Source organism: Liolophura sinensis, chromosome 2 (genome assembly GCF_032854445.1).
Source record: "Liolophura sinensis isolate JHLJ2023 chromosome 2, CUHK_Ljap_v2, whole genome shotgun sequence".
In the NCBI taxonomy this organism is placed as follows: domain Eukaryota; kingdom Metazoa; phylum Mollusca; class Polyplacophora; order Chitonida; family Chitonidae; genus Liolophura; species Liolophura sinensis.
In genome coordinates, this window is record NC_088296.1 from 27,083,471 (window position 1) to 27,100,734 (window position 17,264).

Genomic DNA, 17,264 nt, shown 5'->3' on the forward strand with positions numbered 1-17,264 from the left:
TGCTAAACATATTACCCACATAGCAGATCACTACGCTGGTTTTACCCACACCTACAACAGCAAGACAGCAAGTTTTACACCCTTCATCAATGGTAGGGCTCACATGTTTGCTGAACATATTACCCACATAGCAGATCACTACGCTGGTTTTACCCACACCTACAACAGCAAGACAGCAAGTTTTACACCCTTCATCAATGGTAGGGCTGACATGTTTGCTAAACATATTACCCACATAGCAGATCACTACGCTGGTTTTACCCACACCTACAACAGCAAGACAGCAAGTTTTACACCCTTCATCAATGGTAGGGCTGACATGTTTGTTAAACATATTACCCTCATAGCGGATCACTACGCTTGTTTTACCCACACCTACAACAGCAAGACAGCAAGTTTTACACCCTTCATCAATGGTAGGGCTGACATGTTTGCTGAACATATTACCCACATAGAGGATCACTACGCTTGTTTTACCCACACCTACAACAGCAAGACAACAAGTTTTACACCCTTCATCAATGGTAGGGCTCACATGTTTGCTAAACATATTACCCACATAGAGGATCACTATGCTGGTTTTACCCACACCTACAACAGCAAGACAGCAAGTTTTACACCCTTCATCAATGGTAGGGCTCACATGTTTGCTAAAAACGTTACCCACATAGCAGATCACTACGCTGGTTTTACCCACACCTACAACAGCAAGACAGCAAGTTTTACACCCTTCATCAATGGTAGGGCTCACATGTTTGCTAAACATATTACCCACATAGCAGATCACTACGCTGGTTTTACCCACACCTACAACAGCAAGACAACAAGTTTTACACCCTTCATCAATGGTAGAGCTCACATGTTTGCTAAACACATTACCCACATAGCAGATCACTACGCTGGTTTTACCCACACCTACAACAGCAAGACAGCAAGTTTTACACCCTTCATCAATGGTAGGGCTGACATGTTTGCTAAACATATTACCCACATAGCAGATCACTACGCTGGTTTTTACCCACACCTACAACAGCAAGATAGCAAGTTTTACACCCTTCATCAATGGTAGGGCTGACATGTTTGCTGAACACATTACCCACATAGCAGATCACTACGCTGGTTTTACCCACACCTACAACAGCAAGACAGCAAGTTTTACACCCTTCATCAATGGTAGGGCTCACATGTTTGCTAAACATATTACCCACATAGCAGATCACTACGCTGGTTTTACCCACACCTACAACAGCAAGACAGCAAGTTTTACACCCTTCATCAACGGTAGGGCTCACATGTTTGCTAAACATATAACCCACATAGCAGATCACTACGCTGGTTTTACTCACATATTTACTCATAACTTGTGACTTCATGCACAGAACAGTTCTGACTGTTTATCACTGAACCATACTGTCTGAAAATCTCCTTGCATTTGCACAGAGAAATATATTTATAGCTCATGTGTTTGAACCAATGCAAAAAGATAAACAAGAAAACAGCTGACCGGGTAGTATGAAAATCTTAACCTGATGGTGGAACTACTGTTCGCTGTTAATATCTGGAATACAAATCTTACATTTTTCAGATATCTATAACAGTACATCACCTGAAATTTAACACTCTTTGCGCCGTTCAAAGTAAGGCAATATTGGTCTTTGATAAGCACCTGGCTGGTAACCAGTGTACCGATTTTTAATCTGCAAATTTTTCTGAACTCTTCAAAACATGACCTTTTACTAGATGTTATCACAAAGGAAATCCGACATTTTTTTTTTCTTCAAAATGGCTGAGAGCCCCAAAAGGGCAGGTATTTTGGCAAAACTGTCTCAACACAAGCAAATAAAGAATAAAAGATATCCCTTGCAGAATAAATATAAAAATACTGTTCGAATTGCCATCACATGAATACCACACCAAATTTCACAGGCCTATGCTCAAATATGAAACATGCTGATGGAAAGAATCAACATTGTTTATGCCAAATTTTGTCAAAGAGGCGCCCTCAACGTTGTATGCTTTGAATGTATGTGAGTGTTTAAAATTGATACTACATCACCAACCTTCAAACTTGTTTTTAAAGAAAACTACTGAACCAATAACAGTTCTATCAATTGATTTAGAAATTCCCAGATATACCGCCTAACATTTTGCGCCCAATATGGGAAATCTGAAAATCGACTGAAACCCCTAGTAATATGTTCTGTGGTCATCACTCATGACAGAACTTTAAGATATCTTATAAAGCACAGAAAATTGTGTAAATTATAAATAATCAACCATGAACAGTTACCTTAGGTACGCCTTATTCTGAAAAGACAGTTCACTGTGTAAAACTAAATGACATGAAGAAATGAACCGGTTGACTCTATACCATTCAACCAGCTGTTTTTTGTCAGCTGGCTGTTGGGTCACCACCATTCACCAAAGCGGTGAGATCATATGTTACTTCATTCATGTTTAGGCCAACTCTTGTCTTCTTAACCAAAACGGTTCAAACAAACTGTTCTAATATGTTTGATGTCGACCGTTTCTCAGTGGCGTTAATGACATTACTGATCTGAGACTAGAATTACTGGTCTGTTTACAAACGTCACACATCCACTAACCTTGGGAGCCTAGAACAACTACCTTCGCCTCTAGGGCCTTCATGTCGTCGTCACCACTGGCGTTCATTTGTGCCAGCTTCCGGGTCAAGGGACAAAGAAATTAGATAATCCGTGAGATAATCCGTGAGATGTATGTGCGAAGTCCACAAACTCAATCAACTTACAACCTGTCAATCTGGGACACGAGAAAGTGACGTCACATGGATAAATACGAGCGTGCGGCGATAAAAGGGAGACTGGAAGTGAGTGTGCGATCTAACGTCGATATAATGTGCTACACTATTTCTTTACGTTCTTCTGGTTTAAATGAAACTTAATAACCAAGTACAATATTTGCCAAAGGTATTGCATGGCACAGAACTGCTATAAAAACTAATTCCAAAGAATGCCGTTAAAGAGGCTTACTCTCCAGGCTACGTTTATACGAAACTATTTCATCTAGCTTTGTAAAGCCCCTTTCGCGTGGTTTCTGGCCGACAACATGGGCGATGAAATAGATAAAGCCCAAGCCGCTAAACCGGGTGGTGACACAATATTTGGGAAGATTATACGTGGCGAAATACCCACAAAGTTTATCCATGAAGACAGCGAGGTATGAAATTTTTATCTTCCACATATTTGCACTTTAAAGGTGTTCACAAGTGCGTCCAGCACGATCCGATGTCCATATTTCGTAAAGTTTGCGTTTCTTGTATTTTTTTTTTTAAATTTACTTTCATGTAGCATTTGAACAAGTAGCGTTTCACACATGGAGCTGAAATGCATAAGCGTGAATTATAATGTCATGACTAAGGCTACATGTACCAGGATATTTTAAATGTTTAGCACCAGGATATTTTAAATGTTTAGCACCAGGATTTGGAAACATTGACAAAACTTGCACGGTTGCCTCCCCTTGTATACAGCAGATATTGTGATAATTCTAGCACGTTGCTGCATTTGTGGTCAGAAGTTGCTCGATTTAGAATAAGTAAGAGTTTCCTATCAACATAGGACGCTGAATTACCCACCCTGTCTTGTTGTTTCACTTTCATCCTACCACTTGCTCTCATTCTCAACTCATTCAGAGGTATTTTTCTTGTATAGTAAATTCATTTTGAACAATCTTTTGATGATTAAAGTCTTTGACACTTGTATCTGCCATTATGAGCGCAGGGATACACACTTTTTTGGAAACTTTTTATTATTCAGAATGAAGAGACCTGACTAGAGGTGCACCATGCATAAAATATCTGCTGCAAGGTCTACATTTAATTAGAAAACTGCAATTGATTGCAGACAGGTATGAATGAGACCATTTTCTGATGTAGCCCAGGTGACAAAAGCATGTGACATGAGCACATCAGGCCATGTTCAATGGCCTCAAACACATCTGAACACATTCAATGGTCAAGTGGTCTAAATGTGGTCTATGGACCCCAACATCCTGTCTCATGCAAGTTTGAATCCAGAGCTTTTTACAGTGAACAAAAAGGTAATACAACAGAGTTTATATGAACTGCTATATGAGGTGATGGCTGATCACTCATGGATGAAAACTGTGAAAAACATTGTTCTCAACGCTGTATTTAATTGTACATCAAGCATCTCTCCATTCATTTTTTAACCAATGAAAGACAAGTAAAAACATGTGACCATGGTGAAAAAAACAATGTCAATACGAATGTAAAAAGCAACATGTAAAAACATGAATGTAGTCTTTACAATTCCACAAAAGCCTTTCATTATATGACTTCAACATAGAGATAAGATCTTTTTCTTTAATGTACTAATATCATTTAACAATGTGTTTTAGGCTTATTGTTCTGTCTGTGTTGTTGTCATGGCTGAGCCTACTGACCAACCCTAGTCCTGATAAGGTCAGGTTGTGGCCTGTGAGGAAGGTTTTGAGGATATTTTTAATATAGTGGGTAACAACAAAATTGTGCAATTGGTGCAAGATAATTGTATGTTTTTATTATTATTTTTTTTTTCAATACAATGTAATTTCTGTGTTTGTTCTATGTTGCAGTGCGTAGCATTTCACGACATCTCACCCCAGGCTCCAGTTCATTTCTTGGTTATACCTCGAAAACCCATTGCTAGACTGTCTGACGCAGCAGACAGTGATGGGCCTGTAAGTTCGGCTTCTTTCATTATGACCTGTCGTCGCAGCTTTGTTTTTTCCCCACTGATTTCATGTACGTGTAACTGCTCGTCAGACTGGGCCCTAGAATTTAGCCAGTGATTAAAATATCAAAAGAAACCATGGAATCAAGGCAGTTTTGCCGGAATTTCTGTCATTGATAATTCCACCATGGAATGAAATGTTATTCTGGTTTCATGATTTGATTTCTGATTGGAACAAAGCTTCACTATTAAAACAAATATTCGCCCGTTGCCAGTGCTGCATACCGCCCGGATACTGAAGTCTGATTTTCTCAACACTCGATAAGATTACCTGACTGAACAACGTACAGACACACAAACTAGAAAATGTATTATGTGAAATAGGTTGCTACAGTATGTTACCATTTCTTACCAGCTTGCTAGGACATCTTTTGCTGGTGGCACGCAAGCTTGCCAAGGATCTGAAGCTGGACAACGGCTACCGAGTGACCATAAATGACGGTGCGGACGGAGAGGTCAGACGGTTTACCACGTTCACGTCCATGTTACGGGCGGGAGACAGATGGAGTGGCCGCCAGGATAAGAGGCCAGGGTTCAAGGGTCAAAATAAAGGGCAAAGGAATGAAGACAATAGGTTTTGATGTCATAAAGGTCATAAAGGTCAATATGACAGTTTCAAGGTTATGAATTCTGTCATAAATTTTTTTTCAGAGTTATAAACTAGGAAGAATCTATCATCAGTGCCAGTAGTTGGATGAAGGGTTTGTGATGAACGCTATTTCATGATAATATCAACCTGTACATGAATGTGGGTCCTTACAATTTATGTGTTTGGGTCCTTACAATACATGTATTTGGGTCCTTACAATACATGTATTTGAGCCCTTACAATACATGTGTTTGGGTCCTTACAATACATGTATTTGGGTCCTTACAATACATGTATTTGGGTCCTTACAATACATGTATATGGGCCCTTACAAAACATGTATTTGGGTCCTTACAGTACATGTGTTTGGGTCCTTACAATACATGTATTTGGGCCCTTACAATACATGTATTTGAATCCTTACAATACATGTATTTGGGTCCTTACAATACAGTAGTATTGTTTCTGATGTAAATGTATGATATGCATACGTAGATACTTGACTAACTATTGGTTGACCATGGATAAGGATATTCACTTTTGTTTGTAGTTAGTCCTGGCAACTGACTATAATTAATATGCTGTTTTGCATGAGTTCTGTTTTGTCTTGTTTTTTCCCCACGAGAGGAATCACTGTCGCGCAATTTTGCCTTCATACATGCGTCCATTAGTTTGACATATATTCTAGAGTCCGAAGCTTTTTAGAGTTTTAATCATGTGCTATATGAAGTGAGATTATTGATGCAGCAAATATGTGCTAATGGTTATTAATGGTTATAAATAAATAAAGAAGCTCATAGTAATAAATGGAATGGAAATACTGAAACAAGCCTTGTTGTCTTTTTGTAGACTGTGTACATTAGGTACATGGACTTCTCTGTTGTAGGGGAATGGAAGAGCTCAGTGGGTCACTTACTTGTAACTGTATCAGGGAATCTATGAAAGCAGTGACATGTCTGTGTTAAAAGCCATGTCTAAATGGCGACATGTCTGTGTTAGAAGCTGTGTCTAAATGGCGACATGTATGTGTTAAAAGCTGTGTCTAAATGGCAACATGTCTGTGTTAAAAGCTGTGTCTGAATGGCGACATGTCTGTGTTAAAAGCTGTGTCTGAATGGCGACATGTATGTGTTAAAAGCTGTGTCTGAATGGCGACATGTCTGTGTTAAAAGCTGTGTCTGAATGGCAACATGTCTGTGTTAAAAGCCATGTCTAAATGGCGACATGTCTGTGTTAAAAGCTGTCTGAATGGCGACATGTCTGTGTTAGAAGCTGTGTCTGAATGGCGACATGTCTGTGTTAAAAGCTGTGTCTGAATGGCAACATGTCTGTGTTAAAAGCCATGTCTAAATGGCGACATGTCTGTGTTAAAAGCTGTGTCTGAATGGTGACATGTATGTGTTAAAAGCTGTGTCTAAATGGCGACATGTCTGTGTTAAAAGCTGTGTCTGAATGGCAACATGTCTGTGTTAAAAGCCATGTCTAAATGGCGACATGTCTGTGTTAAAAGCTGTGTCTGAATGGTGACATGTATGTGTTAAAAGCTGTGTCTGAATGGCAACATGTCTGTGTTAAAAGCTGTGTCTAAATGGCGACATGTCTGTGTTAAAAGCTGTGTCTGAATGGCGACATGTATGTGTTAAAAGCTGTGTCTGAATGGCGACATGTCTGTGTTAAAAGCTGTGTCTGAATGGCAACATGTCTGTGTTAAAAGCTGTGTCTAAATGGCGACATGTCTGTGTTAAAAGCTGTGTCTGAATGGCGACATGTCTGTGTTAAAAGCTGTGTCTGAATGGCGACATGTCTGTGTTAGAAGCTGTGTCTGAATGGCGACATGTCTGTGTTAAAAGCCATGTCTGAATGGCGACATGTCTGTGTTAAAAGCCATGTCTGAATGGCAACATGTCTGTGTTAAAAGCTGTGTCTAAATGGCGACATGTCTGTGTTAAAAGCTGTGTCTGAATGGCGACATGTCTGTGTTAAAAGCTGTGTCTGAATGGCAACATGTCTGTGTTAAAAGCCATGTCTCAATGGCAACATGTCTGTGTTAAAAGCCATGTCTAAATGGCGACATGTCTGTGTTAAAAGCCGTGTCTGAATGGCGACATGTATGTGTTAAAAGCTGTGTCTGAATGGCGACATGTCTGTGTTAAAAGCCATGTCTCAATGGCAACATGTCTGTGTTAAAAGCCATGTCTAAATGGCGACATGTATGTGTTAAAAGCTGTGTCTAAATGGCGACATGTCTGTGTTAAAAGCTGTGTCTGAATGGCGACATGTCTGTGTTAAAATGTCTAGAACTATCTCAGAATTTGGCACAGAGACTGTCTCACTTTTATAAGTGATATGAATGGAATCGTGATCTAGAACTAATTTTTGTCAGTATGTAATCTGATGGAGACTTGTGTTAAGTGCTGAGATGAGAGATTATTATCTGACATCATCAACTTTGGGCTCACATGATAAGATCATCTCCTCTCCTGACTCTTGAAGCTGTTCAACACCTGAAAAATAAATAGGAAAATCATGAGAAAAATCTTAACACTACAACTGGATATTATTTATAAAATTCTTTTATTCCTGCAAACTTACGAAGTTTCTTGCAGCACTATATATCTTTGTGGGGAAGAGCTGAATCTTTACATGGCATTTGTGTTAACTGATCACAACTTACTCACCTGTACTTAAAACAGCCGTTGTGTCAATGGATCACTCTGAAGCAGAGGTCACAGGAGGCGTACCTGATGGCTGAGCTATAGGAAATAAGCAAAATACAAAAATACTCAAAAAGACAAAAGTTACTGTAACAAAATTCTGTAATGAGAGTTTAAAAAAAGCGGGAACAAAAGTCCAGAGACGTATCATGTGCAAATCCTTAAAGCTATGTATTACACACAAGGATACAAACTTTGTTGATTGCAGCTCTGTCCCCAAAAAGTTATTTCACGATAATGGGAGTATTGCATTTGAACTGTCAGGAATTCAGAACATAAGGTTTGAAGACAATATCCCAGTTGTGTATTTTCTTTTTAATCAGACTTTAACCTAAAACTTAAACGTCCGGCATATTTCAACAGCCACATCTCTCCTTCCAAAAAACTGATGAAAAACTAACACAAAATGCAGCCTACCCATAGTAATCTCCCCTGTCTGCACTTGTTCCTCAGATGCCACAGCATCCAGCATTGGAACTGTGACATCCTTATGCCTTTCTTACCCATATACTTTTTTGGTGGTACAAAATTTGGACAAAATGTTTTCCCCGGCACCTCTGACGACAACTTGTTGACTGCTTGCTGCAGTGGACCATCATAGGAGATGGGATCAGCTCCTCCTTTACTGGTTAAGGCATCCCGTCTTCTGTCCTCATTCCACCTGTACACACCATCAAGGAGGTAAACCTGAAAGTTTACATCATTGGCAACAGTACCTGAAAAACAAAGTGTTATAAAACTGTTAAAATTTATCTTGGGCTGATTCGGTGATGAACATATTACTGACAGTAACAGCCGAAACTGACATAAGGAAGGTAAAGTTACCAGACTCACAGATACTGGTGGTTTAAGGTGTTCAGTGGTTGGTGTTTCATGACATGCTTTAGGAACTCAAAACACATCTATTGACTACAGTGTTGTATCATGAAGAAATGTCAGAGAGAAAATACTAACAAACTACCCGTATGAATACTGTAACTTTACATACCAGGGATAAATCTAGCCATATGTAAATGGAAACTCTCCAGACTGGTTGATCCTCTGGAGCATCTGAAAGTGGGGAGTGTTACACCTCCCTTAACCAATGTACCCGTGCAGGTGTACAACTGGATAGCTTCAGGGTCCTGGATACAACCAACATGTCGACTCTGTTGTTGCCAAATGTCTCTCATTTTCTCAGTGTTGATGAGGGGCACAGTAAGAATTTCCAAGCCCTTGTAACGATCCATGGAACTGATCAGTTTCGAGATAAGACGTTAAGTCTCATCGGCGCCACGTGTCCTTCTCCTGCAGTGGCGAGCTAGCACTACATCAGAATCGCTGGGATTTGGAATATGACGCTTGGTCACTTCCAAACGCTTTGCCTTTTTCAACAACCAGATATTTTCCTCCTTCCAGCAAAAGATGCAATGACTCAGACGCCCCGTAACAATTTTTAGGGTATAAATAATGACCTAAGTTCCAGTGAAACCTGTCTGTCTGATACATTCCCATACACCCAGGATGGAAATCAGCCATACAGTGTTCTTCCCAGGCAGTCCAGTCCAATGAAACCATTAAATTTATTTGATTTATTTGAATTACTCAAGAATATTTCACTTATATGATGGCGGCCACCATTATTGTGAGAGGGACCCATGCAGAGTCCGGGGGAAACCCACAACCATCCACAGGTTGCTGGCGGACCTTCTCACATACAGCTGGAGAGGAAGTCAGCATGAGCTGAAAACCCTTAAAGTTATTGTACACACTACTAGAACTCTTTGACATAAAGCAAACAAGACTTTACCTAACTTGCAGGAATGGCCAGTCATCAAAGTACTTGGTAATAGCAGAGCTGCCACAACAGCCTCTGTCTACATAGAGAAGTCCAGGAGGGTCAACACTGGCACGACGATAGCGATCAATGACACCATCAATCATATCCCTCAAACCCTGTCCATCCCCAGTAGTGAGAACTGTCATGATGACTTGCCCATGCTCGTTGCCAACGTTTGTGGCCCACATGGCAGTTTTTGCACTTTGACCTGGAATCAATATTGATAATTGTTATGTACATCAAATCTTTAGTTTATCAACTATCAAAGTTATCAGCATTCTGCCTCTTAATGACTTAAAACTTGCTGCAGTTACTCTGTGAAAATGGCAAATTTCATTTAAGAAATTCATTTAAATTAAGGAATATGAATAAACAGGCTCCTGATAAATGTGTGCATTTAACATAAGTCAATAATCCATAAGAATGACTAAAATCAGATAAATACCAGTCAATTTTTTAGTGTTTTTTTTTTGTTGAATCTAATTTCAACACCTCTCCAAACTGGGACGTTATGCTAGCCTTGATGTGATCTAGCCTTTGTATCACATCAAGCTGATAAATTTTCATCAACCAGCGGTGCCCTGGCATCCTAATTATTTGTGGAGGCTCTTCAAACTGGGGTGTTACCACCAGACCACTCTGTGATGCTCTCTGGAATCGTGGACACTCAGTCAGATAATGATGCACCGCCTTGAGATAGCGATCTCCATGTTCCTCCTCTAACTGCCTACGCAACAAGCTACTGCTGTTACCCAGGCCTCGATGCCGCAGTAGCTCCACCACCTTGCCATCACAGGCAAACTCGGCAGTCAGGATGCATGGAAAATGTATCTGATGGTCAATACCAAGCTGGCTGATTATGTTATGTGCCCAAGAGATAACCTAGAAAGAAAAATTTCATCTTAAGTTTTGACTTCCAGCAAGAGGAAAAATCATAGTAAAAACCCATGGAATTGAACTCACAGCCACTTTGCTGAGAGTTTCACTGAGCCTTATTGTTGTGTACAGCAAGCAGACTGAGAACAATTAAATTTATCCAAGCCCATTCATGAACTTATTGTGTTCACAATGTTGGACTGAGGAGTGTGTTCTATCTCCTATGCTTGAATTTAGACTCACAAAACTGGGTATGAAACTGTTTCTCCTTTTGTTTAACATACAGTTGAACTCACAATATAAAACATAGTTTACCTTAGCACCACAGGATGAGCACTGTAGATACTCTGCAGCAATGATGTAAAAGCTGTCAACATCAAGCACCATCCTTGTTTTCTGGTGGAAGCCTGCCCTGGTCAGCACTCCACCACATTTTCCAAACTCGCTGCTATGTGGACAAAGAAGCTTTACTCCCCAAAAATTAACTGCTATCCACAAAAACAATTGATGACTGAAGTATCTGTCAACTTTGTTTCGGGCTGAAGATGCCATACTTGGAGGGGGTGGTGTATGCCACAGTTTGATCAAGATATCAGAACGGAACTCAATTTTGTTGGTCCAGGGGTTCCTCCTGAAAAATGTTTTGGATATCCACTGCTGGTCCTCTTTTGGCAGCGTAGATTTCCAGCCTTGATACAAGAGGAGTTCATCTGATGTAAACAATAAGTCAGAAATTGATAAGTAAGAATTAAGATAATTTCTTGAGAACTTCACATTTATGGCAAAAATCAAATGGTATTTTTCAATCCTTAAATCACTCCACAGATCACTACTTTGACGCAAATAACAGACGTTAAAGCTTATGAAGTATAATTTACAGCTGAACAAAATTATACAATTTAGGCAACGAAATACATCCTTGATTTACAGGCTTCTAAAATTAATTATCAAACTAAAAGGAAGTCAAAAAATTATACTAAATTTATAAGAAAATTTAGTTCAATTGGTTTTCTTAAAATATTTTATAAACCACAGGTTACCACACACCCATCTACATGTATATATAATGACAGCCCCCTAATACCATATACACACAATGCATTGCTCCATTCATAAGCACTATGATATGCTAAGTTCTGACAAAACCACAAGACATATTGTTCACATACATATTGTGCAACGACATTTAAGTTTCATTAGAATATATGAACATAAAGCTATAAGGAAATGGATGGGGTGAGTGAGTGCTTGGGGTTTAATGTCGTACTTAACAACTGAAATGGATGGAGAGCAGACAAGAAGCTTTAGCGAGAGACAAAATAAATGAAGAGAAGTCCCGCAGGTAAAAAGCAAAGGTGGACATGTGGAGCCTCAAGCTAAGATAAAATATTAGTACTTACCTCAAGTCAGCCTACTAATATCATAAAACAATTCCATGTAAACATTAAACATCTACCAAAATACAAATTGAACAAGTACACTAACTCACCTAAAATCTGGGGAAGAAAAATTTGCTTCTTTTTGTCACATTTTAAAAGTTCGATGGCATTTTAAGAAATCATTTTTGCATTTATTAGACACAATATTAAAAACACAAATACATATATCAGTCACCCAATGTATAATTTTTGGCAGCTGTACTGACTTCTAAAGGTGATATTTAGGATATTCTATTTACTTCATTTAAGTGTACATCAAATTCATAAAATTAAAACATATCTTGTTCCTATAAAAATGATTTCTGGAGGATTTAAATGTAAAAATATTCGTCCTATACAAACTGAATATTTTCCACAAAAATTACCTGGAACTTCTGAAGATACTTCAGTGGCGTCCGACATTTCAGTCGATTCAATATGTTCAAGAACCGAGACCAGATCTCGATCTTCCTGTGCTGAAGTACCTGTGCAAGAAAGAAGCAAACATATCATGGAATCGTTCTTCTGCACCAGTTATACAATCCTGTACTATATGTCACGTTCACTGGACTGCTTTCATTCGTTACCACAAAGATGTGTATTTTAACATCCAAATACACCAGTGGAATTTATATCACACCCACACATATTATTATCTCTAGTCCACATACAAGCCAGGTAATGTGCCTGTGAGTGTTTACATAAATACTTACCCAGTTTGATTTCTTGAGCAATCAGCGGTGACTGAGAAGATGGAATGTCTGTGAACAAAGAACATATGTTAACTGAATTGATAAAAAAATAAATACAACAAAAATTAATATTTCACACATCTTATTTTCACAAGAAACTATGATTATGTCAATGAGATACCTTATTATAATTGTGAGTTATCTCCCCTGATCCTAAATCTTCTCATCACTGTGTGGTATTAATCCAGTTATAATTTTTAGTTATCATCTTTGTTATATTTCGATAAACAATATTAACTGATTTGCACTGATTTATCAGCAGTACTCACCTGGTTTCACCTTAGGTGGGGCAAAAAGTGTCTTGGCCTTCTGCACAAGGGCCCCAGTTGATAGCTGTCGCTCTGTTGTGACAAGGGCCTTCAACTGAGAGGTGCTTGACTTGCATGTCTCCTCGTTTTTCCTTTGAATAATGGTGCGCCCCTCCTCAAACATTTGCATGTAGCGCTATAAAATACAATTTTCATCTGATTGTCACTAAATGTCACTGAAACAGGTTCAAGTTCAGAAAGATTTGTACAATTACAATAGAGTTCAATTAAATTTGTCTGTACACTGTCTGCTTGTGTTGGCATGTCTGATTTCGTGAATTTCACTGTAATAGTTATTTAACTAAGAATCATCCAATCTATGGTTCACTACCAGTCTTGTGCAAGTCAGCTGGCATCCACTGCACATCCTGTATACATTTTAGTGGGTTTGATTGATTGATTGATTGATTGACTGACTGATTTATTGAGCCTTAACATCCTACTTAACAGTGTCAGTAAACCATAAAATGTACATGGTGTCACCTTGTTGTGTCTTTGCTGAACTCTAGACAGGTCTTGTTTCCCTTCATCCTTGATGATCTGTCCAACAACCCATCCACAATATCCAGGGCCATTCTCCAAAAGCCACCGGAAACACTTTCCACTATACTTCCCACACTGGAGGATGTACTCACCTAGCAGTTCATGATAAACACAACAGGTTGAATTAACATACATTAACATGATCACTTTTAATGTATAACATGGCTGTTATTTTCAAATTATAAATTTGATTAGACTAATAGGAGTCCTACATGCACTGCAGAACTTCCACTTACATGTACATTAGAATTAATCGGTGGTATTATCGCAAGAAAAACAACTAATCATGACCATCACCTGGCTGCTGATGAACCTTCACACTTAACCTAAAGAACAAATTCAGCTGATGCTGAACAAGGTTGGCAGATCCTGAGGGACATTTTGGTCAGGAATACAGAAATAAATAACAATAACCAAATTAAATACTCCACAGACACTGAATACACGTATCTAAAATTTAACAAGTGAGTGTACTTGTTTTATAATTTTACCAGTTTCTTATCCATCAAGCAAAATATTAACTTTATGCATGTTCTTAAAAGATAGCACTACTGGTGAATACTATTGACCTAATCAGGGACCTACCAAGTACATCTCTTTCATCAGTTCAATCGCCTTGTCTGGCAGCGACTCTTTCCCTGGCCTCTTTGTGTACAACCACAGTGGTAAGCGCTGGTGACGACTTTGGCCAATTCGCAGCTGCAAGCCTCCCTTCCACAGAATCACTGAGGAGAAGTTCGCCTGTTTCACTCTTTTGAAATTTAGGATATAAGACACTAGACATGACTGTAACTGAAAAAGAACAAATGATGATAACATTATCTCACCTTAAGTATATTTATTTGGTTGTAACATACATCACATAAAAATCTCAAAAACATGATATTTCCCCCATCCTGGATTAGGACAGACATTAAATTGCTGCTGCCATAAACAAAACTAACAAACCAGGATAACACAGAATTAAATAGTTGCACAGGTTATTACCTGATGGGCTGCTGGCAAGATGAACACTGGGGCTACCATCTTACCAGATGTCAGGGTCATTAAAAAGCCACAAAGGTTTAGAGTGGTCAGTAGAAGCAGCATCTTCTCATGGGAAACACAGACCAACCTGTTACACTGTCCAGACAATCTGAACCTGAGGGATTCGCTCAGAATTAGCTTGAGAAATACATGTACATGCATGTAGTATGTTTGGTAAAATCTCAAGGTATCCCCAGGACAGAAAGTCAGCCCATGTGCAATTAACTTGTCAAACATTATATGACAAGAAGCTAATTTAACAAATTAGTTTAATAAAATGAATTCTGCTTTCTATTTAAACAACCTGTTAATCCATAGAACTTGTAAACAAACTGAAATACAGAAAGTAAGACAAATCTCACTGAGCAGTATATATAATTAACATTATTTAAATTAATTTAATTAAAATCATTAAAATTCAAACTGAAATTTAAGTTTCATAATTCCATATTAGCACTTAAAAAGTTTAACAATGACTGCCATACTTTCCGCTCTAGGCTGCACTTTAAACTGTAAAAACTGTTTGAAAAACGCACTCTGATAATGAGGATAGGCTGCTGAGCTTGGAAGCAAGCTCCTTTGATTACCTATGAGGAGATTACTGGCTGGAGTCAACATTAACATGGGTTCAGATGTTCATCTTGTATTTCTTTAAAAGTTAGCTGACGGAAATATTTCCCGAGTTTTTAACTATTTAATTTCAGAGAAATAAATCAACTTATAGACCGCTTTAACACTAATCAATGCAATCATATCCAAGTGATCAAATGCCGCTAGAATTTCTTCCATCTGACCCCATCTTAAACTGGCTGGCAGTTGGTGCGGGTGACATCAGTGAAGTGGATATTTGCTTTACACAATATATACCTCCCTCAAATACGGCTAAGTAGGCCGACGGCGTTAAACCCCAATCACTCACTCACTCACCCACCCAATGCTGTGCATCACCGAGGGTTTGAAGGTCAATAACAACAACAACGGCGTGCTGTGCTTTACATACCATATATGATAAAATGATGTCAGGCCTATAGTCATTAAAAGTGACATCCCAAGGTTACGGGAATACACCGATCATGCATTAACCGTCTGAATGCTTGCATACTCACAGACTGCAGCTGTCGTTGTAAGCTAAGACTCAAAAATTAATCGTATCTCCGCTTTCGTATACCGTTTACTTTCAGTTTCGCCATGCGACTTCTCTTAGCCCAGTGATCTGAATTACTGACCCAGATCTAATTTGTGGTTTCGTGGTTTTCATTTAATGACAAATCATGGTTCTGAAGCTTTGATTGGTGTTTTAATTCTGGTTCTCAGGTTTTGGTTTTGATTTGTTGTCAATATCGTGGTTCTATTGTTCCGATTGGTCCGCCAATTCGTGGTTCTGTGGTTTCCATTGGTTATTCAATTGAGGTTATGTGATTTCTATTGGCCGTCGAAACCTCGACTAACCCGTGCATTTTAGCGCTATGTTGTCTGTCAGCGCCTTTGAGGGGAAAATACCTTCTGCACTAGACTAATCTTTGTACAGAATAAACAAATCTTCCTGGACTATAGACTATCGGCTACACTGTACAGTTTGTTACGTGGTGTAACATATCTAAAGTTTTAATCCACTTGTATTTCTATCGCCTTTCATAAGAAAGTCAGGCTGGTGCACTATGTCGCAACAGCCAATGACTCTGCATTATTCATCGGGGCAAACGTAACGCCACAGTTTCAGCCGTCCTTTTTGTTGTCCATAAATTGCGAAATTAAATTCTTACGATCTCTTCCAGTTTTAAAATACATCACCATGAGCGAGCAGTATTTTCAATGATAAAATACTGCGTGATAAATTCTTCACTTGTAAATGGCGTGAAGAACTCACTCGGTAACTTACTTGTAAATAGGGTGATGAATTTATTAAGTAACTCACGCGTGAGTAGCGTGGTGAATTCACTCAGTAACTTTCGTGCGATTAGTGTGGTGAACTGGCTCAGTAACTCACGTGTAAGTATAGTGGTGAATTCACTCAGTAACTCACGTGTGAGTAGCGTGGTGAATTCACTCAGTAACTCACGTGTGAGTAGCGTGGTGAATTCACTCAGTAACTCACGTGTGAGTAGCGTGGTGAATTCACTCAGTAACTCACGCGTAAGTAGCGTGTTGAATTCACTCAGTAACTTTCGTGTGATTAGTGTGGTGAACTGGCTCAGTAACTCACGTGTGAGTATAGTGGTGAATTCACTCAGTAACTCACGTGTGAATAGCGTGGTGAATTCACTCAGTAACTCACGTGTGAATCGCGTGGTGAATTCACTCAGTAACTCACGCGTAAGTAGCGTGTTGAATTCACTCAGTAACTTTCGTGTGATTAGTGTGGTGAACTGGCTCAGTAACTCACGTGTGAGTATAGTGGTGAATTCACTCAGTAACTCACGTGTGAGTAGCGTGGTGAATTCACT

General features: G+C 39.0%; 2 protein-coding genes across 3 annotated transcripts; one reads left to right on the forward strand and one right to left on the reverse strand.

The window, feature by feature from the left end:
- Nucleotides 1-3,074: 3,074 nt before the first annotated feature.
- Nucleotides 3,075-6,353, forward strand: LOC135462832 (adenosine 5'-monophosphoramidase HINT1-like). The gene is given in 4 exon segments (XM_064740115.1): nucleotides 3,075-3,198; nucleotides 4,618-4,715; nucleotides 5,125-5,227; nucleotides 5,230-6,353. Coding segments are annotated over 4 exon segments (381 nt in total). The 5' UTR covers nucleotides 3,075-3,087; the 3' UTR covers nucleotides 5,299-6,353.
- A 1,697-nt stretch (nucleotides 6,354-8,050) lies between these two features.
- LOC135463158 (uncharacterized) lies at nucleotides 8,051-10,097 on the reverse strand. Of its 2 annotated transcripts, none has more exons than XR_010443529.1 (3): nucleotides 9,868-10,097; nucleotides 8,496-8,794; nucleotides 8,051-8,112 (listed from the first exon to the last, which is right to left on the reverse strand). XR_010443529.1 is itself a non-coding variant. In XM_064740475.1 (3 exons), the coding sequence occupies exons 1-3, from the start codon at nucleotides 9,305-9,307 to the stop codon at nucleotides 8,074-8,076; spliced, it is 477 nt and encodes a 158-aa protein (XP_064596545.1). In that variant the 5' UTR covers nucleotides 9,308-9,766; the 3' UTR covers nucleotides 8,051-8,073. The 2 variants fall into 2 exon arrangements, 1 of the variants encoding a protein (XP_064596545.1); XM_064740475.1 differs by lacking the exon at nucleotides 9,868-10,097 and adding an exon at nucleotides 9,169-9,766.
- Nucleotides 10,098-17,264: the final 7,167 nt, after the last annotated feature.